Source organism: Thunnus maccoyii, chromosome 14, assembly GCF_910596095.1.
Source record: "Thunnus maccoyii chromosome 14, fThuMac1.1, whole genome shotgun sequence".
Lineage (NCBI taxonomy): Eukaryota > Metazoa > Chordata > Actinopteri > Scombriformes > Scombridae > Thunnus > Thunnus maccoyii.
This window is the reverse complement of record NC_056546.1, coordinates 11,847,776-11,868,993: the sequence shown is the minus strand read 5'-3', so window position 1 is coordinate 11,868,993 and position 21,218 is coordinate 11,847,776. Positions and strand designations below refer to the sequence as shown.

General features: G+C 39.7%; 1 protein-coding gene across 10 annotated transcripts in view; it reads right to left on the bottom strand.

Annotated features, from left to right (window-relative positions):
- The window catches only part of LOC121911630 (ryanodine receptor 2-like), a 189,332-nt gene that overhangs the window by 150,706 nt on the left and 17,408 nt on the right, over positions 1 to 21,218 (bottom strand). For all 10 annotated transcript variants that reach the window (XM_042433296.1, XM_042433290.1, XM_042433297.1 and 7 more), the window contains exons 27-61: positions 20,972 to 21,146; positions 20,579 to 20,787; positions 20,220 to 20,406; positions 19,737 to 19,869; positions 19,348 to 19,462; positions 18,891 to 19,051; positions 18,478 to 18,637; positions 18,137 to 18,223; positions 17,597 to 17,823; positions 17,057 to 17,270; positions 16,322 to 16,957; positions 15,960 to 16,160; positions 15,644 to 15,755; positions 15,368 to 15,508; positions 14,810 to 15,086; positions 14,558 to 14,672; positions 14,126 to 14,258; positions 13,477 to 13,580; positions 12,334 to 12,469; positions 10,707 to 10,893; positions 9,808 to 9,916; positions 7,926 to 8,046; positions 6,999 to 7,168; positions 6,304 to 6,524; positions 5,482 to 5,572; positions 5,237 to 5,377; positions 3,809 to 3,972; positions 3,465 to 3,543; positions 3,144 to 3,233; positions 2,692 to 2,829; positions 2,380 to 2,457; positions 1,727 to 1,802; positions 1,502 to 1,625; positions 1,192 to 1,307; positions 736 to 800 (exon numbers count right to left, since the gene is read on the bottom strand). In XM_042433296.1, coding sequence (XP_042289230.1) covers positions 736 to 800; positions 1,192 to 1,307; positions 1,502 to 1,625; positions 1,727 to 1,802; positions 2,380 to 2,457; positions 2,692 to 2,829; positions 3,144 to 3,233; positions 3,465 to 3,543; positions 3,809 to 3,972; positions 5,237 to 5,377; positions 5,482 to 5,572; positions 6,304 to 6,524; positions 6,999 to 7,168; positions 7,926 to 8,046; positions 9,808 to 9,916; positions 10,707 to 10,893; positions 12,334 to 12,469; positions 13,477 to 13,580; positions 14,126 to 14,258; positions 14,558 to 14,672; positions 14,810 to 15,086; positions 15,368 to 15,508; positions 15,644 to 15,755; positions 15,960 to 16,160; positions 16,322 to 16,957; positions 17,057 to 17,270; positions 17,597 to 17,823; positions 18,137 to 18,223; positions 18,478 to 18,637; positions 18,891 to 19,051; positions 19,348 to 19,462; positions 19,737 to 19,869; positions 20,220 to 20,406; positions 20,579 to 20,787; positions 20,972 to 21,146 — 5,493 coding nt within the window. The remainder of the gene's footprint in view (positions 1 to 735; positions 801 to 1,191; positions 1,308 to 1,501; positions 1,626 to 1,726; positions 1,803 to 2,379; positions 2,458 to 2,691; positions 2,830 to 3,143; positions 3,234 to 3,464; positions 3,544 to 3,808; positions 3,973 to 5,236; positions 5,378 to 5,481; positions 5,573 to 6,303; positions 6,525 to 6,998; positions 7,169 to 7,925; positions 8,047 to 9,807; positions 9,917 to 10,706; positions 10,894 to 12,333; positions 12,470 to 13,476; positions 13,581 to 14,125; positions 14,259 to 14,557; positions 14,673 to 14,809; positions 15,087 to 15,367; positions 15,509 to 15,643; positions 15,756 to 15,959; positions 16,161 to 16,321; positions 16,958 to 17,056; positions 17,271 to 17,596; positions 17,824 to 18,136; positions 18,224 to 18,477; positions 18,638 to 18,890; positions 19,052 to 19,347; positions 19,463 to 19,736; positions 19,870 to 20,219; positions 20,407 to 20,578; positions 20,788 to 20,971; positions 21,147 to 21,218) is intronic.

The following is a 21,218-nucleotide window of genomic DNA, read 5'->3' as shown; positions in this document are numbered from 1 at the left end:
TTTTTTATGGCAACACCATTACACCAAATGAATAATTCAAGTCTTGTTTACCACTTGTTCTTAAAGACATTTCCCTGCAACTCAGCCAGAAATGTTTTAAACGTCTTGCGATCATGACTAGAATTTTTGTTTTATGGCGTCGAGCAGCGCCTGCCTGTTTAACATGAGTTTGTAATGATGGATCCAACAAGGATCTAAGAGGAAAAGGCGTTAAACATTTGTACTCTATTAGCTCTTCTTATGAAGCACCAGAAATTAACAGACAGATGGACAGACAGACAGAGATGTGTGGTTGTGTGAGTGAGGTTGTTGAGTGGGAGATGTGGAGTGTAGAGATCTGAGGCATGACTGTTCACGGTCTTGGCTGACTGGGTCTGACTCAGGGGGTCCCATCAATGAAAAATAAACCCTTTTCATTCGCTGCCTCCTTAGAGGCAGAACTGTGTGGGAAGCTTTAATCAATGTCCTGATGGCAATCGACACACCCACATGGCTTTCTAAAATAGTTAAATAAATTACACAGCCACAAAGGGTTGTACTTAGAGGGGTTGCCCATGGCAACCATTTAACAAAACTAATTAGATAACATAAATGAAATAAGTAAAAAAGGCTAAGAAGAAGAAAGAAAATGGCATTGGGAAAAAGGAAATTGGATGGGCTAAATCAATGTTAGGGATTCCTTATCAGATGGTAGATTTTAACTGTGTTTTGATATGCATTTGATCTCAGGCAAACCTTGGTGAAAAAATGGTCCGTAGCTCTCTCTCCTTTAGACATCTGTCCTCTGGCTTGCATCACCTCTGTAAAGAAAAACACAATGAAATACTGAATCCTGTGCAGTCAAAGACAACAATGATACTACAGACAAAATAGGAAAGTATAAATAATTGAAGTATTTTTTACTTGGGAAGTGCAAATTCCCATGGAAGGTTGACAAACTGAACTATCTTATAATGGTTCAAATCAAAACTACCCTGAGGCAGACTTGCTGGATGTAGACTCAAGAGACTTTCTCATTATTCATAAAATGAACTGTGAAGATTCAAGGCCCCGTCACATGTTCAAAAGCTCATAGTATCAGGTAAAGAGTATACCCAAACTTTCAGATGTATAATGTAAAAGTTCAACCAGTTCACACCTTTCATTTTACACTAATATTTTTCTTAACATTCGCGAGCATTGTTACGTTACCCAGCTCCAACATGTGCTCTTGGGCCTCGTCAGTGTAAGACAGCAGCCTCTGAAGGAGAGTGTAGCCAAAGCAGTTGGCTATGGCTGGAAAGTCAATCTCCACTGTCTTCCGATCCCTTTAGAGAGAAAGAAATCAAATAGGGCCAATAAAACACAAATGAAAAAAAAGGGACTGAGGTCTGATTGCTATGATGCCTGCCAAACGATGCGGAGAGAGTAACTGAGACATGAAAGTGGAACACCTCATTTGCGACCCACTTCATGCATATCACCTTGCCTTTTTGCAATCATAGGCTCAGAGTGTACTCACCTCCACACAGTGTAGCCATTGATCTGAAGGAACTTAAGGACATCCTGGGCTTTTTCTCTCAATTTGGTCTTCTCCTTGGCAGTCAGAGTATCATAGGGCACAAGCATTGAATGGCCACCCCCTCCTGAGGAGACAAAAGGGTCAAATACAATACAATTTTGTTGATTGCTCCGTGCTACCTGAGAGGAGAGGAGAGGAGAGGAATATGAATTGTTAATATCATACCTTTACTCTCCAGTTCTAATTTCTTCCTTTTAGCCCAAGCATTGTGGTAGTTTTCAGCCAACTGTTCAGCCATGCCCTATAGAAGAAAAGACAAGAAAAGAAAAGAAGAGAAAAGGAATGCAAGTGCAAGGAAGGTTTAAATAATAGCCAATAACTTTAGCTTCTCTCACGCTCTTTAAAAGCTGCAGCGAACCAGTAAGAGAGTCTTCAACAAGGAAACTACTTTTGTCAATGCGTCATGCCTCCAGTATCCCAAATATGTTTACACAGCACTCCAAATATGATACCAAGGACAGATTATTTGTTTTTTTTATTGTGACTTCACATTTCAGGAGACACTGCAATTTGTATCACTGAGTTGTTTTAGACGACAGTTATTGTCTGTGCAGTTAGGCTGCAACTGCAGCAACTTAAGCCACTTACACGACTGCATAATCTGACAATTTCCGATACTAATCCTGTTTATATGCAAGGGAATATTAATGTGGTTTATTCAGATGTGCTTGCCAAAGTGAATACTTCTTTGCTTTACACAAAACAAAATTGGTAATAGGCCAGGACAAATACTTCTGCTAATCATGTGCCAAGATTAAAGTAGAATCAAAGTTGTACACTGTTTAATGGTGTATGAAGCACAAAAATGTATTACTTACACACTGGTCCCATGATAAGGTGATGCTGCTCATGTCCATAGGTTTGGGGCTGAAGGTTGATGCTCCTTCAAAAGACAACTAAGTCACAGAACATATGACTGATTACTTAATTTATAGAACCTTTAAAACCAGCAGGAGAGAAGTTTAGTTGTGAATAACATCTCGCTGACTGGAACAGACACAGCAGAATCTAGTAAAATGTGTAAATGTATAGCAAACAAATCTTTTCCATAAAAGATAGTGAGAGAGGCACGATAAACTGCTCAGACCAGAAGCTAAGTGAATGTGGCCTACAGTATGGAGTACACATACCTGTCCGATCTGTGAGATTCTGCGAGTGCAGGCTTGTAAGCCAAATGCATCTCTTTCTTTAGTCCTCTCTATGGTCCATCCCAAGGCCAGCATACTCTTTATTGTCTCTTTAATGGCCCAGCGGTATGCCTCCTTGTCCTGGGAAACTCATAAATATAGATAAACCCTCATGTATAACTGAAATTAGTAGAAAGAAAAGAGCAAAATAAGTTTGAACTATTTTGATATTTGAAAAACTTGAAAAGAGTATTGTCCCCTCAATACACACAAGTTTTGTGAGAAAGGCAAAGGGGTAATAATTCAAAGACCAAGACCTGAGAGGCATTTTAATCTTTTATAATACATTCACCACATTTGCTATGCAAGAGCCTCTGGCATTTATCAGCTCACTGCTTTCTTTACTGAAGTACATTCACACGCACATACACACAGCATAAAAACTCTCAGTCTACCTTCTCAGCCAGAGCCCTGTATGGCTTGAGGAGAGGGTGAACCTTGGTGTTCTCACATAGCTGCTCCCCATGAACCCAGCCACTGGCAAACTGACAGAGACAACACACAGATTCATCTAAAAATCACACATTAGAAAATATGCAGACATCAACATATAAGCTCAACTACAACGCAGAGATGTTTTCAAACTGTCAAACAGGAAAGTTATCTTAGAAATGTATTACTAAGTGGATCAATCCTGAGCAGGATATCATTCATCAACTGTAAGTGCAAACTTTAACATGACACTCAGATCTGAAGAATAATTACTGTGATATTACCTTGTCTAGTGACCACTTGTCGTGAGTATGTTCTGCATATTTGTTCACTACAAACTCCAGTCCCTCTGGCATTGACACACTAGTGCAAGAAAAGAAATTATACATTATGTAGTTCTATCACACAATAACACATTAAGATACAAATAATAATGGGAAGCTTTATTAATGGCATGAAAATAAATGTTCATATTCACACATCTTTGTCTCAAAGTTAATTCTGTCTACCAAATTAAAGCTTACAGCACACTTCTCCTGGAATAGAGCAGGTCATCTTCAAGACATCCAGAATCAAATTGTATTATTTTTCATCCACAATCAATAAAGATCCGTGGTCAGTGTCTTACTTGGAGGTGTCTACAGGCTGGGGGTCAAAATGTCTGTCTGTGTCCTTGGAGGTTTTTAACTCTGTCTGGGAAGCACAGCCGGGGTCAATGTGGTCAGGAGGCAGGGCCTTGGCCACTGCAGCCAGGCACTGGACACACAGTCTAAATAACTGAGGCTCATAGGGCTGTAGCGATGGAGAAGGAAGGGAAGTGGGAGGAAGGGAACAAGAAAAAGAGACAACATGGGACACAGTAAGACAGAGTCAAAACAACAAAGTTTGGAATTATTGAAGAGATTTCAACACTAAATTGATCCTCCTAAACCAGTCTGTCCCTCCTGCCCCATTATCTGTGAAACTTGGAGAAATAAACAAAAAGATTGCCATCACCCTCCACATTTTTAAAAGAATACAATGATTGTAAGAAAGAATGGTGCCATCATGAATGTACACATTACTTTGCTAACCATGTGTATTTTTCTTAGGCATAATTGGTGCAATTTGGACAGAATGCTCTTTCCCACTGAAATTTCAAAATTGCTGTTATTATGTTTATATGCAAACGGAAAATTAAGTTATTAGTGGAAATCGGGTTAGAGCAGGAACATGAATGATACATTTACATGCACTAAAAAAAAACTTCTCCAATTGCAACACTGAGGCTCTGCAGTTGTATATTATTGGTTAAGCCTGGTTTCGGGTGCTTTGTAACAGCAATACAAATGCAATTTGTGTCCTGTTCATGTGTCTGAATTTTACAAATGGACCACTGTTACATAGCCAGTTGTTCTTACTATACAATTTTTCCTCTATTGCCGTCAATATACACTATACTTTTGATTTAAATCATTAAAATATATTCCCTTTTATGGCAATCTATGATAAACATGGTAGTATAAATAGGGCAGTTGAAACACTGTATACCTAATCTACAGTATACATACAGTATGTTATACTAAGTAATATGTTCTCTGAAGCAATGCTGACTGTGGGCTCGGCCTCTGCAGCCGTTTGATGTGGGACTGGAATGACCTCATGAAACTAGTTCTTTGATGTTTTCCTGTTCTGAATCAGTCAGGTAAAAGTCTGTCAGAAATATTAATGGTGCACGCTTACAGTGAACTCCAAAAAGATTCAGTTATTGATTATGTTTGTTTGAGGATGGGAGGTTTCATACCAGGATATAAAAAAATAACTCTTAATCTCAAGTGTGTTACATCTTCCACACTAAGGAAAACTTGAGTTGCTGTTACTCCTGAAATATATTTTGAGGAGGATGAAAAAAGGAAGCAATGAATCAATGATGGGATTGGATGGCTATCAAATTGTCAAAATATGAAACATTTATTCACTTTCTGCAACTTTTTTGGTGCTCTAGGAAAATATTATACTGATTTTAAATCATTTGAATGTAATGACGACATTGATGCAGATGTTCAATATGTTTTACCTTCTTTGCCAAGGCCTTAAACACCCCCCAGAACAACTTTCGAGACAATTGGAGCTCCTCATCAGAAGCAAAGCCCTGGTCACCCTGCCCTCCAGTTAGCGAGTAGTACTTCCACCTCTGCTCGTAATGACTGGTTAAGAGCTGGTATACAAAAGTAGTGATCGAAGTCAGTAAATAAAGTTAAAAAGATCCATTTTATTGATATATTTTCACATAAAATGTAAAACTGCAATTTCTGTAGCTACCTTTAGAGGCATCTTGCTGTGCTCTGTGAGATTGGGAACATCGAAGACGAGGCGTCGAAGAAGAGGCTGCATCATAGATGGTTGGAGTTTACTGAGGACACCAATGAGTGCAGCATTAGTCACACGGGCCGATAAGACACCGCATCCATCAACATACACATACACACATAATGAATCATGTAGTGACTGATTATCATGTCTCAAAAGGATGACACACATAATTAAGAAGATACCATGGGCAAGATGTTCATTGACTTGTTAACATTTCGATTGAATTTGGTCAGTTATATCTAAATTGGGCAAAAACAGTGATTCATTCAATTCATCGTGGACAAAATGGACCAAAGTGACAATGAGGACAATGAAAGCTAATGGTGCAATAATTAATAAATCAATAACAGCAGACCACACAGGATGCAGCTACTAAAAGTAGTAGTAAATGACATTGTGGGTGTAAGTGATGTGCTATTGTGTGTAGCTTTGTATTTTGTATAATGTGTCCTGTGTGTTTTTTGCTTTGTACTGTTTGTTATTGTGCTGTTATATGTTTTAATTGTAAGGGACTGCAGATGAAAATTAGTTTAAGCTAACTCTGGTGCAATACATCAAATGTTAACATTTATGTTTAAAACTGTACATAGTCCCAATGAATACAACGACAAAAAATAATATTGCACCCTAACATATATAATCTCTTTTTCAGCAGCTTGCTGAAAAATCAATACCTTATCTGAAGACAGCAACAATTCTTTGGAGTAACAGCCTAGTGGAGACACAGACCTAATTCTGTAGGTTGTTCTACCATATCAACAAAAACCCCACCTGCACACAGCCAACAAACAATCTTCAATAGTGTCTCTCTGAGCCTTGGTCAAGCTTAGAGCCCTGGAGAGGCAGTAGATTGCCTGGATGAGAGAATCCAGCAGCGAGGCATGATCCTCTAAACCAGAGAAGAGAGCTGAACATTTGGTGAGCAGGGGAAGCACAGCTGAACACAAGTATCTGTTGAGGGCCAAGGCCATGTCAGTGGATCCTAAGTCAGCCTGTGATGAGAAGGGAAGTTATAGTTACACAGAGCCCAGTTAACTAAGTTGGACTGAGAAGACAAGATGGAGTAAGCTGCCAGCAAGATGAGACGGACCATGATCAACATTTTCTATCTATCTATCTATCTATCTAGCTACAGTATCTATCTATCTATCATAACAAAGTCAATTTTAAACAAATAAAAAACTGAAAAACCTGGTTTCATTAGGAAGTATGCATACTCTTAAGTTACATGGAAAACATAACACAAGTCTTTTGTCTTCAACAAACAATTTTTCAACAATCACTGTAACGTTATGATAAGGTCAAGTCAATTCTAGGGACAGGGTGGGTGGAAGCGGATATTCGTCATTGTTGACGGAGTACAGCTTGGATCGATACTACAGTAAGTCATAGGTCACTCCTACAATGTTGCACTGAATTTTCCAGCAGGTGACCACGGGCAACAAGATAACATTTTCTCTCCTTACAGTGTCAAGTGAGACGGCTGCCTGAAGGTCGGGTAGAAAGCCAACTTCTAGTAGGTGGAGAAGAAAACTCTGGTTCTCGATACCATAAACCCGGTACAGGAAGAGAACCATAGCTGCCTTGTGGTCTGGGCAGAACACTGTAGATAGGTCAGGCTCAACCACCGAACCATCTTGACAAACACATGAAAAGATAAGATGTTACAACTAAAAGTCATATTGAAATACTGTGCATTGAATATTTATATGTTGTGGATCCCTCTCTGTGCGATTGACAACCCCTTTAAGGGTAGAATCTTCTTGTTTGTTTTGCTGGTTGTTCTTGGAAGCTGGGAAGAAGGGAGTCTTGTTTTCATGGTTTCAAGGTTTCCTCAGGTTATCTGCGTTGTTCAGTTACTAAACTTGTTTACACAAAATGTTCTGGATATAAATAATACAAAATAACTGGAAATACATCTTACACTAATGCAGTATGAATGTCTTGTGCGGTTAAAACCCTCCAATATTTAAGGGAAACTCACTGGAGCTAGAAAATAACATTTGGGTTTGTCCTCATTTGACATTAAAAAAGCAATTGGGACTGCGCAAAAATTAAAATTAGTCTGCAGGAGAGCAATAGCTTTTACAAAGCATTTTGTATATTATGCCATGGGTTGTTGACATAGACGGAGACTAAAATAGGATCTAGCAATGAACCTTGGGCCAAATTCTTGGAAACAGTATCAAGCTGCATGCAGCTACACATGACAGCTATCTACAGTAACTCCGACTCAACCGTTTTCACCATCATCAACAGGAACAAGAACACTGTGGCTAAACAAAATCACAGACTGGGCCTCTAATATCCAAAGAGTAATGTGATCTTAATAAATATGAATTAAATAGGCAGCCAGTTCGAATGAAGGATATGAGACTGCAGGCTGATTTAACCTTTTGACACTGAAGGGATTTGAAATGAGATGCTAATGACTCCCTCAAGATCCTGAATAGGGATGAGCGACCTCAAAATGGCCCGGATGCGGATGGCTTCTCCTTTGCCTCCTTGAATCAACTGCAACAATTCAGAGAAAAATATTGGTCAGTGATATACAACTTCATACATAATCAAACATAATGACACAGTAATATAATTGTTAGGATGTACACTGATTTAAACTTTCCGAATGTAGGGATGTAGCCCATTTTTGCATAATCCAAGTCTAATTTGTGTCAAAGAAACAGAGAAAGAGAGTTGTTTTTTTTATTTTCTAAAACTGTGTATTAACTTTGGCTGATATGTTTTCTGAAAGTGCTGTACTTCTCTTAATTTGCCTTTTAAAATGTTTTTTATGATATTGTAGTTTAATTTTATTTGCATTTTCATTATCCTTTAAATGTTTATTTAATTTTTAGGCCTTTTGTAAAGCACTTTGAACTGCCTTTGTGTTTTAAAGATGCAATACAAAAACACTGGGCCTCATAGAAGATTTGTTCTTAAGATGCACGTACGAGTGACTTAAGAACATTCTTGGCATCTATCAATTTTCTCTTAGGGACAAATGAAATTGTGCTCCAGACCTATCGTACGTGTCATGAATAGATCATCTCAGCCTTTCTTCACTGGGGAGAAACACTTGTTTGACTTACAATTACAATGCCCTAATTAATGCTCTGAATTAATTTGGAGTTTAAATATGATACTAAAATGAACAAAAATTAAATATAATTAAAAAACTTACCATTGTTTCATCATCATGGCTACCAATTTACTGAAAGATTTTTTAGATTTTATTTTGTATTGCTATAATTAGGTCTGAGAATTTCTACATTTCAGTAGTTTTTGGAAACTTCTCTCACTCCGACAGCTGCCTCTGTGTCTCTGTCCAGTATCATCTTCTGTTATAGCCATTTAACATCACCTGCAGACTATAATATTCTCTCCTCTAATATCTCTGACTGTCACATCCCTTGACCGCCTCCCTTCATGGCGCGCTTTGCTTTTCAAGGACGTGTTTTAGCATCTAACTTCATGTCAAAGCATTCCCTCTTTATTTCCATCAAAGTAGCCTACAGCTCTGCTCTGATGACACATCGTTGGCAGCTGTATTCATATTTTCTAATTGTTTCGTATTCTCGACCACTGACACTCCTAAAATTTGTTATGTTTATGTCTACCGATTTCTGGAAGAAGGGTTTGAAGTGTTTTTACTCTTTGGGAACTTTTTTGTGAATGAAACTTGATCACAAATGGAGTGTAACATGGAGCCCTTTTAGGGGCATGGATTATTCTTATGACCACATCTCACGAACACACACTTGCTCATGACCAGCTGGCATTCATCAGGCTGACACAAGCAATGTACAACAAATTCAGACAGTTTAGAGAGTTTGTTTTATCTGACTCAGAACACTCATACAAGCAAACCTCACAGAAAAAACTATGAAAATGTTCTTTCAAGAGGCCCATTGTCTTATCTGATCTTTCCAACTCAGTGCCACTGCAATAGGCAAAAAAAAAAAAAGGCAAATGCCCTTAGACCCTTATGCTGCCAGTCCAGCACACACTCCCAATCCCCAGTCTAGGCTAGTCTGAGGTTGTGCATACTGATACATGTAGGCACTGCGGAGCAACTTTTGACAAGATTCAGCCAATTACTCTTTCAATATCTGGTAAATAGCATCGAAGAGGGCAGAATTTTGATGGACATCTTTTTTACTTATTCTGAGTCCTTCTATAAAAAGATGTAGCAGACTTTCTCCATTAGGCTTTATTGTTGGAGACATCAGTGGCTATTGATGTGGAAGGCATACTGAAGGCTAGGAAAACACTCACATGCATCTCTGGAGCACAGCGCCCCAACAAGTCGATAAGGGCTGAGTAGAAGGTCATGATGGCGTGTCCCATGTGAATGAGGTCATCATCATTTTCCTGGACAAGATCTCTGTTGCACAAAACAATCATAATAATTAAAAGCTTGTCATGAAATGAGATAAATCATAAAGGATTTTGAGTAGGATTAAATGATTGCTTAATAAAAACAGCCTATTACCCAGACAGGAAATGATTTTGATAAAACATAAAAAAATACTCTTGAACAGGCATCTATAGCAATACAATGTTTTTTTACAGGTAGGGGGCTTCTCTGTCTGTATTTAAAATAAACACTTGAAAAGGAGTTAATAAATGCTGTGCACAGACATTGTTTTATTTATTGTTTATTGTTTTATTTATATTATTATTTTTCCACATGGCAAGTTTAATCATTATGAGCTTTGATCTCATTTGCTAGTGAATTTTCAATACACAACCTGTGAGAATGAGATATAGCAAAAACGGAGGAGATATTGAAAATCATACATTTTTGAGTCTACAGCACCAATTTAACATATGTTATGCACTGACCATTGAATTATTCGCAATCTTGCAATCTACAGTCTGACCTGCCACAGTGCAAAAAATAGTACAGATTCCATTAGACCACTTTTCATGCATAGGCTTTTGCAATGTGATGCCACTATGACCTTGTCATGTAAGAGATGTGTGGAGAGAGAAGGGCAAATACAATTTCAAACCAATTTAAAACTGCAGAATCAAAGTCATTTTCTATGCAGCAGCATCAAATTGGTGAAATGAATCAATTTCTAAGACATTATACTATGTGTCAGCTGCAAATACATGCACATGCACAAAATCTCCTTCAAGTACTCAACATATAATCAATTCTGACTGACAGTGTTCTGTTGGACTGGTAGGTGGTGCATGGTCCGTCCATAGAAGTGTCTTCTGAAATCCTGATGGCCTCCTCCATGGCTGCTAGGAGACCATTTCCCCCATCACCTCGTAGAGCAGGACCAAAACACTCAGGCCGACGAATCAGCAACCTGAGCACCACATAAGCATTCTCCTCTACACTCTCGCCTGTGGTTAAGGAATGCACAAAAGAATAAGACAAGCCATCGGTGGAGGGGCTGACATTGTGGACCGTGTGTGGGAGAGCACTGGACAGTCACATTTTTGTTTTAAAATCCATTTTATCCCAAATCTACTAACAGATTAAACATATAATGGTAGCATTTCCCATTAAATGCATAGGTCAGGAAATTAATAAGCTGAAAACCAGACCAAGGGAACCAAGAGAATAATATCAGTTTAACATATGTACAGCTCATAGGCTCTATATAAAAAGAGGTCAAGCTGAAAGCACTAAGAAGCATGTTATACGGAAAGCCAATGCCATTTGGCTAAAATGTCAACACCCTCAAGGACAATTTGAAATGATGCCTTCTGGGCATTGCTTCAAAGTAAGGAAATCAATAGTAGAAAAACCACAGAGTTAATTACCTCTATTGCAAATAGCTCAGTAAATTAGGAGCATGAAATGATGCACCCTCCTCTGCCTTCTTAACTTATTTTTCGGTTCATGTAACAGGGACAAAGCACATTAATAAACATTGCTGTAAATGTGAGTTAGTCAAGAGGTGATTTTTGATCTGTAGTCCCTGGACAGATCACCCTAAAAAGAACATAACGATATAAGATTTAAAGGACCAGTGTGTAAGATTGAGGGGGATCTATTGGCAGAAATGGAATACAATATCCATAAGAATGTTTTAATTAGTATATAATCACCTGAAACTAAGAATTGTTGTGTTTTTGTTACCTTAGTATGAACCCTTTATATCTACATAGGGAGCAGGTCCTCTTACACAGAGCCTGCCATGTGTCACCGACATGTTTCTACAGCAGCTCAAAACACACAAACCAAACACTGACTCTAGGGAGCACCTTTCGCATTTTTCACTTGTTTTTCATGGCCACCGTAGGATCTCCTACACACTTGAAAGGGGAGGCTGAGAGGAGACGTATTAAGTTGGTGGCAATCTGCAACGTCACTGCTAGATGCCACTAAATCCTACACACTGGTCCTTTAAGAATACAAAGTTATTGAGATCTTTTACTCTTTGAGTAAGTTGCCCTGTAGCAAATATTTAAGGAGTCCCAGAAGTGGTAAATGCCCTGAATAGGTTATAAGTAAAAAGTGTAGCTAAACACATACATAAATAAATAAAAGTGAGTTAAATAACTGATTATTAAAAATTAAAGGCCACACATTTTTAGTTTAAGTGGGGAGCCATCAGTCAAATAAAATCAAGGACAATCAAGGACAGTAAAGTTTACATATTAGAGTCAAACAGACTGAAATCATCAAATTAACATGCATTTCTATGGCATGCTAAACAACTGGCATTTGTATACCAGTGTTTTGATCTTTTGTAATTTAAGCTATCACAGGATGTCTTCTAATGAGATAACTTTAATGGGTAGAACCACAGTCTATGGGTAGAACTAACAGGTTACCATTGCAGAAGACAGCAAAACGTAGAAAATCCAGATATCGTTCGCCCTCCACAGGGTTCCACCCAATATCAGGATAGCCTTTTGCCACTAGCATCAGGCAGCTCTGGAGACCACAGCCAGCAAGGTACTGCACCACCTGCATAGTAGATAAGCTTATCAGAGACTGGGTTATTGCAGCAACAAATAAAGAGTACAGCAAAGAGAAAGCATTTTTTCCTCAGGTTGAACCTGCATTGTCTTAACATTATGCCTTTCTTAGAACCTGAACCAACAATATAATTACTGTTTTGTCCTATTTGGACTTCAGGCAACTAGTTGTAGTTATGTAAGTGGTGACACTTATTATGCAGTGTGATGCTCAATATATTGTTGGCGTTATCACACACTACAGCTACTGCATGTGATGCTGGATGTTACCTGCGTCTTGATACTGTCAATATATTGATCACACAAAGAAAGCTATTCAAATGCACAAACTGCTTTCTCCAAAATCTATAGTCAATTACATACATTTGTAGCAGAGGGGCGGAGTACACAGAGAGTAAAGACAAAATTTAGATTTCATAGACCATATAGTTAACACATATATACACAAAACTAAGACACTAACCCCTGGGCCACACTGGATGCGTGAGCAGCGCATGTGCGTCGCGGAACCTCTTGCTTTTCATTTCAGCGCCCATGTTAACAGGTTAGAGCGGCCACAGTGCCCAGGTTAGGGTTGAGATGCGTGTGTCACGCACGTCTCACGCGAGGCTGCTGCGTCGCTTCATCTAGAGATTCGAGGTCTCGCCTATTTTCTCCGCGTGACGCGCACAGTTCTCAGCAGAAATAGACAGGGAAAACGAGAAAGATCAGGCTATCAGTGGCAGTAGCGCCACTGCAGACACGCTTCCAGTGTGGACGCTGCAAGCGTGAGAGACAGTTCAGCGACACACACGCACACGTGCTGCTCACGCATCCAGTGTGTCCCAGGCGTAAAGACATAAAAAATGAGATGAGTAGAATGAGAGTAACACTGAAAAATTACATGCAGTGGCAGAGCATATTAATTACAGAGCAGAGCACTTATCAAAGTCTAAATTACATCATGGAGACTATTAACAGCAGAGCTGTAGAGGAATGCACTCAATATTAACTCACCTTCTCTAGGTCGGGTTCCCTCAGCGCTAGGGCGAGTTCGTTATTATCCATAACAGAGGCTGCTGCCACATCTAGAGGAGTGGCCCCACGCATGGACGGTGAAGCTGTGGGACGAAGGCATAAAACAGGACACCAACTCATAAACTATATAATGTCAGGTTGTTGAAGTTTCTTATCATGGGGACAGGATCCTAACACCTCCACAAGGTTATCTGCAGACCTAAAATTAAATTTCACAGCAAGAACAGGTCAAACAAGAACTTTTTTTTCCTTCATTTCCTTACGGGCGAGATAATTTCCTAGCAAAGGGTAAAATTGACACAATAACAGGCATATCTGTGTAATTCAATACAACAATCAGGCGTTAAATTTATAAAACTTTCAGTGTTACATGTTTGAAACGTAATTTAATCCTTGCAACAGCACTACAAACTATGGCCTCAAAAACTACCACAGATTTGATTCAACACTTCTCCCAAAAAAAAAAGTTATAGAATTATAAGTTATAATTTAGTTATAATTTGAAAAATCTGTGTAATGAAGGGCTGTCCTATTGTGATGCAATAAAGTATATCTATAGGAGTTTCTGTTAATTGGTAAACCACTTAGACATTAAAGTAGAGAAGTTAAAGCATGAGATTTACTATACCTAGTCCAACACTGCTGTTTTCCAAAAGGTAGCTGAGGTGGTCAAACAGGGCTCCCTGATTGTGTCGGCTGATGCGGCAAAAATAACACAGGAATCGACAGCAACTGGCCACCATCTTCGGAAAGCAAATTTCCTAAATAGTTAATGGATGCATACAAAGAAAAACTAAATGTCAGGAGGTGATGCAAATCTGTTATAAAATAAAGTAAGTGTACTGTGGGAGTATTTCCAAATTAATGGTGCATATCAGTAAGAACATATCATTTTACCTTTGGCTATTTTTTTTATCTTTACCTTTGACATGTGGCTTATGAATTATCAGCATAGTTCAAGTGACTAATTAATGGATTCACTTGATTAACAGCTAATGACCTGCTTTCTTGGTTAGAAAAATAAAATAAAATTATCAATATAAAGTTTTATTAATCTCACCTTTGATTCCCCTTCCCCAAGAACATTAACCATCACCTCCATCACTGTCTCATGCATCCCCAATGCCCTCATCAGGTTGGGGTGCTGGTAGAAAATTTTATTGTTCATAATGTCTCTGTGTAGAAGCAGTAAATCAAAAAAAAAACAGAAATGTAAGAATACTTTCCACACCACAGAGACATTATGATAAGCTCACAATAATCAAGATGTGTCAAAACAAAAAAGAAACCCCCATGTTGCATTGCAAATTACCCTAGTCTTCTGATCATCCGCCTTTCCTCTTCTTTCCCCATGCGGACACTGAGGAGGGAGCGTATGTGGCCAAGGGAGAACAAGAGAGCCATGGTGTCTTCCACCGAAGCTTGGCTGATTGTATAGGCTCTGGAGAGGGGGGCGGCCATTTGGCCACCAAGGCCTTGATACTGGCGGTGCAGCAATGAGAAGATAGCTCTAACCAGTTCAGGATCCTCCATCTCAGTCTCTTGAGCCCAGCGCACCATCGTCTGGGAGATCAACTTTTTGAGGGACTCTGAAAAAATGTACCAGGAGGTGAAAAGTGGTGGAAGGGAAACGTACTGCCTTTGTACTTAAAAAATCTGGGTCAGTACATATATTAAATAGACTTTTTTCGAATAACAACCAAGCTATGTTTCTTCATAATATTGATCTTGAACCAAAACTTGGTTGCATCTGATCCTATGTACAGCTAAATTAGTAGGCCTGCAATAGCGATGGAATGCAAGTTTTCAAAAGCACTGTATCCAAAATATACAAAGAAAGGATTTTGCATCATACTGTAGATGCACTTACTGGGACACTGTGGTTTACACTCCTCCACTTCTATGGGTGTCACCTTCAGTCCAAGAACTCTTGCCACAAGACTGAGAAGTCGATCTTTTACAGACTTCTCAGCATCCTCTTCATCCTCTGAGTCACTGTCCAATTCGATGCCTGCACAATAACAGCAAAATAAGATGAGATGTCCTCAGTGGTAATCATGGTAAGTGCCTTCTCAGAGCTTTTTCATTGTTCCTTGGCTCAGATAGGATTAATAATGAATCAGACAAAGATAAATAGTGTTCCAACCACAGTGTGTGTTGAGGAGGTGATGGAAGTCTTGCAGGGGCTGTTGAATTTCTACTGGACATGGACAGCTCTCCTGCTCCGTATCCTCTCTGAAGCTCAGTAGCATGTTGATCTAAAGATGGGTAATTTATGATAGTATAGACAATATTTTGAGAAATTAAAATTCAAAAAATAAAAATCATGCAAAACACATAATTGCTAGAGTACACAGCTCCTAGAACACAGTAGAAAGCACACACCACAACCACAACAGTATTATATTGTTACACGTTAATCCTCTTAAATAGCATTCATAATTTAATTCCAGCCATTCAACCTGTTCCTGTGGAGGTGACCGGAACTCCTTGGTCTTGCGGGCAGTGAGGGCGGCAGACATGTTGAGTGCCTGCATGACCTGATTGTAGCGAAAGCGTTGGTTCTCCTGCAGCTGACCCACAAAGTTGTCAGAGAAGGCAACCACAGCTTCTACCCTGTGACGCACCTGGCAATCACACAGGTAGGACAGCAGATGGCAGAGCTAGAGGGAGAAATATATTAATATTAAGTCTTCAATTATGACTTATTTTATCACTGCTTATAGAAATATAGAAACTCTGCATCTGGAACTAATCCAAAATTATACCACATGGAAGAAAAAAGAGAAAGAAACAGGTCAAAGAAATCTGCTTATTTGTTCACCTCAAGTTTGACAGCTTCTGGGAGCTTCATTTGAAGAAGTCCTTGTTGAGGAATGTCATCTTCCTTTTTGCTGCCCCTTTGCCCTTCTATTTCATCATCACTAGCATCTTCTTCCTCCTCTTCCTCCTCCTCCTCAGGGGTTTCAGCATCCGTGGAGAAGACTCCAGGTTCTATCAGTTTCAGAACTTTACCCAGTTCCTCATCCCCCAGTGCCCCCATTACCAGTAGGGTATAGAACAATCTAATTAGGGGAACCAGCAGAAGCTCTGTGCTGCCTCCTACAGGATCCCTCACACCCTGGCTCACGGCCCATACACCTGCAGTCAGCATCTCCACTGTCAGGCTCCTCAGTATGTCCAGAGGGATTTCTGGGCTGTCTGTACAGACTATTTCAACTGCAACATTGCCTTCCATCCCATCACTCCTGACAAAACAAGGGCAGGAGAAACGCATCGGTGGTTTAAGGGATGTGCTAAGACTACTGCTGGAAAAGCCCTCTGGAGGTTGACCATTCCTCCCATTACCACCATTTGCAGGACTGGGATAAAGGGTGATATCTCTGGTTTGGTCTGTCATAGGCACAATGTATTCATGGGTCATCGTGAGACACGCAGTGGAGTGGCTGCTGAGGTGAACCTAAAGTCCAAGAACAAGAATATTAATTTATTTATTCTCCAAAGACCAAAGGCAATGAATGTAACCTAAAGAAAAACATGAACTCCAACAAGCAATCACCTGAATAAGCAACTGGTAATATGCAGAGCGGAGTGGGCCAGGAAGATGGGGATTCTGAATAGCATGAAGGACCTGGGACTGATCCACATGACTGCAGATGGCATGGCAAATTCTGGTGTTGCCAAGGGCGCATAAAGAGTAGTAGAGGAGGAGGGTGTGGTGGTGAAAGATCAAGAGTTCATCAAGTTCCGACAGCTCCAAAATGTCAACACACCTATGACGTCAACACATGTCATCAAAAAGTAAGGAGTTGGTTAATGTCAGAGTTGTTGCTTGTTCAAGACCAAATTAAAGCTCTAGTTGATAACCTGTCACAACAAAATTGAATAAAGGTCAGACTTCACAACCAAAGTCTGCTGTTACATTTTTCATGATGCTATACAAGTACAAACAATGTGTGCTGCCTGGTGTTTGCAGATCACAGTGAAACAAGAAAAATGTGGGATGACAGAAACATTATGAACAAAACTTTCATCACTGCCTGTGCACCTAAATCTGAAATCCCAATTCTAGTAATATATTTTTTTTCTGCTCTCTGACCTGTTTTCATCAGGGATCTGAAGGGTCATGACTTGAAGGGACTCCAAGCATTGGACCCTCCAGCCATGGTGCTCATCTGGCCGATCTACGGACACCTTTAATGTATCGCTTGGTACTCGTGTCCATGAAACCGGACTCAGATGCTGGACCTGAAATCTTGGGGGGCACTGAGGAGTGGCATTCCTTCTTTGGCTGCGAAGCAAACCAGCTGACAGCGGCATCACATTCTGGATCCAGAGGATGACAAATACAGGGACTTGCACCACAGAACATCAAACATTTAAAAGACTAAAACAAGTTGAAATACTGAATCAAAAAAGACAGAAAAATTAGTACTCCACAGAACAGAAACTTCCCAACACTTAACGGTTCAATAATTTGCCAAACTGCAGACTAATCCAATCTGTCTACAACAATTTGTCCAAATTTCCTGAATGAGTGGTCTTTCTCATTAGTATGTTGACAAACACAACAGACGGCAGTGAAAGCACAAGCTTCTTCTGATGTCTTTAGCAGGATTAAAAATTAAAGGTTTTGTACCTTAATGCGTCCCAGCTCAAACTGAAACATGTTGCTGGTGGTGGGCTTGACAAAAACAGCAGGAAACAGCTTTGTACTGGCTTCCACCTGATTTGTGACGAAACAGTACTACATCAGTTTAATAATGCAATGAAACATGTTACTCATTACTCACTATGATTACTTTAAATATTTATTTTCCCAAGTGTGACTCAATTAGCTTTAATGTATATTAAATCTGGATTAGCACAATTTTATTATAATTGAGAGAAAGTAAATACTGAAAAGAAGTGAGAAGAATAATTACTCATTAGGATGAACAAATCTGGATTTTTTTCCCCAGTGTTTCCTGCGTGACCTACTTGGTAGAAGGTGAACATCTCCACTCCACTGGAGGTAAAGGTGAGTAGCCCGGTGGCTGTGTCGATTAAACAGCCAATTTCCAATCCTGAACTTCTCCGACTCTGAGATAGACCCGTGGCCTCTCCGGCACACACCATGTAACAGTTACATCGCTTCACACTGTGCAAGAGGAAAGGAATATGATTATTTGGCATTTTGTTGCTAATTTGTAATGAAACTGAAAAGAAGCACCAGTAAATTTAAAGCACAAAGGAATCATTTTTCACAAGTTAAGTAATAAAGCAGATGCAATTTCATAACATAGTTTGGGATTATGGTGTAATAAAGATGGCAACATCAACGACATCTCTGACTGCAATTAGTATTTAAATTTACCCATACTAACAATTTAACTGCCTTGGTGTGCACTGACCTTTCCCGGACTTTGCCACTGTCATCTCCAAGGGTGACAGTCACAGTGTGGATATTGTCAGGGTCAAAAGTCATGTCATGCTGATGAAAATCAGAGGTCACCCAGCCCACCCACACATTGAACGGCTCCTGACCTGGAAGAACCCTCACTGAGTAGTAATACTGAAACAGAGAGGTCAGTTGGTGTCATTGTCATTTGCATTTTGCATGCAACGTTTTTACTGTGGCTGGTGATTACATCTACTACAGGGAGCTAAAGCACAACATATGAGCATAAGCCCTGCAGTACTATTTGTGTCCTATGCAGTAGAGTGGCCAAACATATTTTATCTTATCTGTCATTATTTAGAGGTATTCATAAGTAATTTAGAAATAACAATACAAAAAATATATGGTTTTCTTATTAGCATTGATCTTGTTATGAAGAGATGAACTGATGAGGAAAATGAAAGTCTTACTCTGGAGCTCTGGATAAGGTGATCATGGTTATCTTTGTCAACTACAACATCTTCTAGAAGCCGTGCAGATGAGTTGCTGCTGACAAGGTCTGGTTTAGTCCTCTTCAGCATGAACCTTACCGAACAGAAACACACATAAATGCATGTGTTTAAAATGCAAATGCATAAATTGCTATCTTTGTTTCTTTTACCAATCTTAATTTGGAGAAACTTCATTCATAACCATGCTTTTGTCATTTTAATCACCTGACAGACAGGGAGGAACATAAAAAACATAATGTTTCTAAATGAATGGTAAATTATTATCCTTACTAAAGTAACTGCCCACTCTTCCATATTCCAAATAACTGCATTTCATAACATATTTTTCCTATTTTGCAACAACCTACCGTTGTTTCAATCTTGATGTTTTGTCATGGTTGTGATCCTTATGGTTGAGCTCATCTCTTGAGCCAGCAAAGCTGCGAGCTGACTTCATCAGCACTTCAAAGTCAGAGTCCAACTCCTCCTGCTCTTTCCTTCCTAGAAGGACAACGGGAATTAATTACAGCAGGGCCCTGGGGAGCTTAAACAGAACAACTCATCAAGGTCATAATGGTAAAATATCAGTAATCTGGATAGTGGATAATCTGGATAACTGCACAGAACAGCTGCCCAGATCTCACACACTAATTATTTCACTCAATTTTCATCTAGTAATGGCTCTGTATTTTTAAAATGCTGCATCAGGGGTAATTTCATTTTCTGTCTAAGCTTGGCAAACCACACAAATCCTTATTGTGGTCCTTTGTTAAATTTTCTTGAGTCCACTCTGTGGCTAACCTGAACATACAGTATTTCTTTGGATTGAAATGATATAACATCATCTGAACCTGGAGAGAAAGAGTTGGCGGCCACTGGAGGCACGCTCCTCGCAGGGCTGGTAAGGATGGCAGCACATTCAATGGACATGCTGAGACGGTAAAAGTCCATTTCACTGCCTCCACTGTGGTGTGCAAACAACCGCTGAGAGATCCTCAGGCTGGATAAAGAATCAGTTGAACTACCGACTCTAGTGACCTTGAAAAAGATTTGAACCAGACATCAAGGATCAGTGTCAATTAACCAGTGCTAAAAAACCCTGTGTCCCACAGAGCCTGTACCTACAGTATTTGCACCATACTACATGCTTGAAAAGACATATTAACCAAGCAACTATGCACAACAAAGCCTATAAACTGCATGAACTAACCTGTAAGTTGTGATTATCAGGCAGTATGGAGGTAAACTGAGGCTGTTTCCAACTCATCCATAGGGCTGGATCTCTGGTCATGTTGACAGCAAAAGGCTCATAGCCCTCCTGCAGGCCACACACTGTGAAGTACTGCAAAGAGCCCACTTCACGGCCCAAGTTCAACCTCCCCACCTGGTTCACCCCAACACTGACCACAGGCAACATGCCTGCAAAATGTAGGAAGATGGAAAAAAAGAGAAGATAAAGAACAAAATCAGACTTGTCTTGAACTTTTTCAAGAATGGAATTGTACTGCCAAATTAAAATCAGTGTCTTGATTTATTATGTTTCAGTTTAATAGACAAGTAAGTCTTTGCAATGCACTGAATAAAGTCAAAAACTCTTCCAGACCGTCTCCGACATCAAAGTCCTTGGCAGCCAACTCTGATCCTCTGTCATTAAACAGCACTTCCCCATTGAGCGTGACCATCATGGTGCATTCAGTTATGTCCACCAAGCAACCAACCACATCGCCTTTCTGCCACGGACGTCCCAGGGGCTCACCGCCCTGATGGTACCACTGAGCCTGAAAGCAACAGGAAGAGACAGAAATCGAGCCTTTTCTCACATGAAAAGATTAGGGTTAAATAGCTGCAAG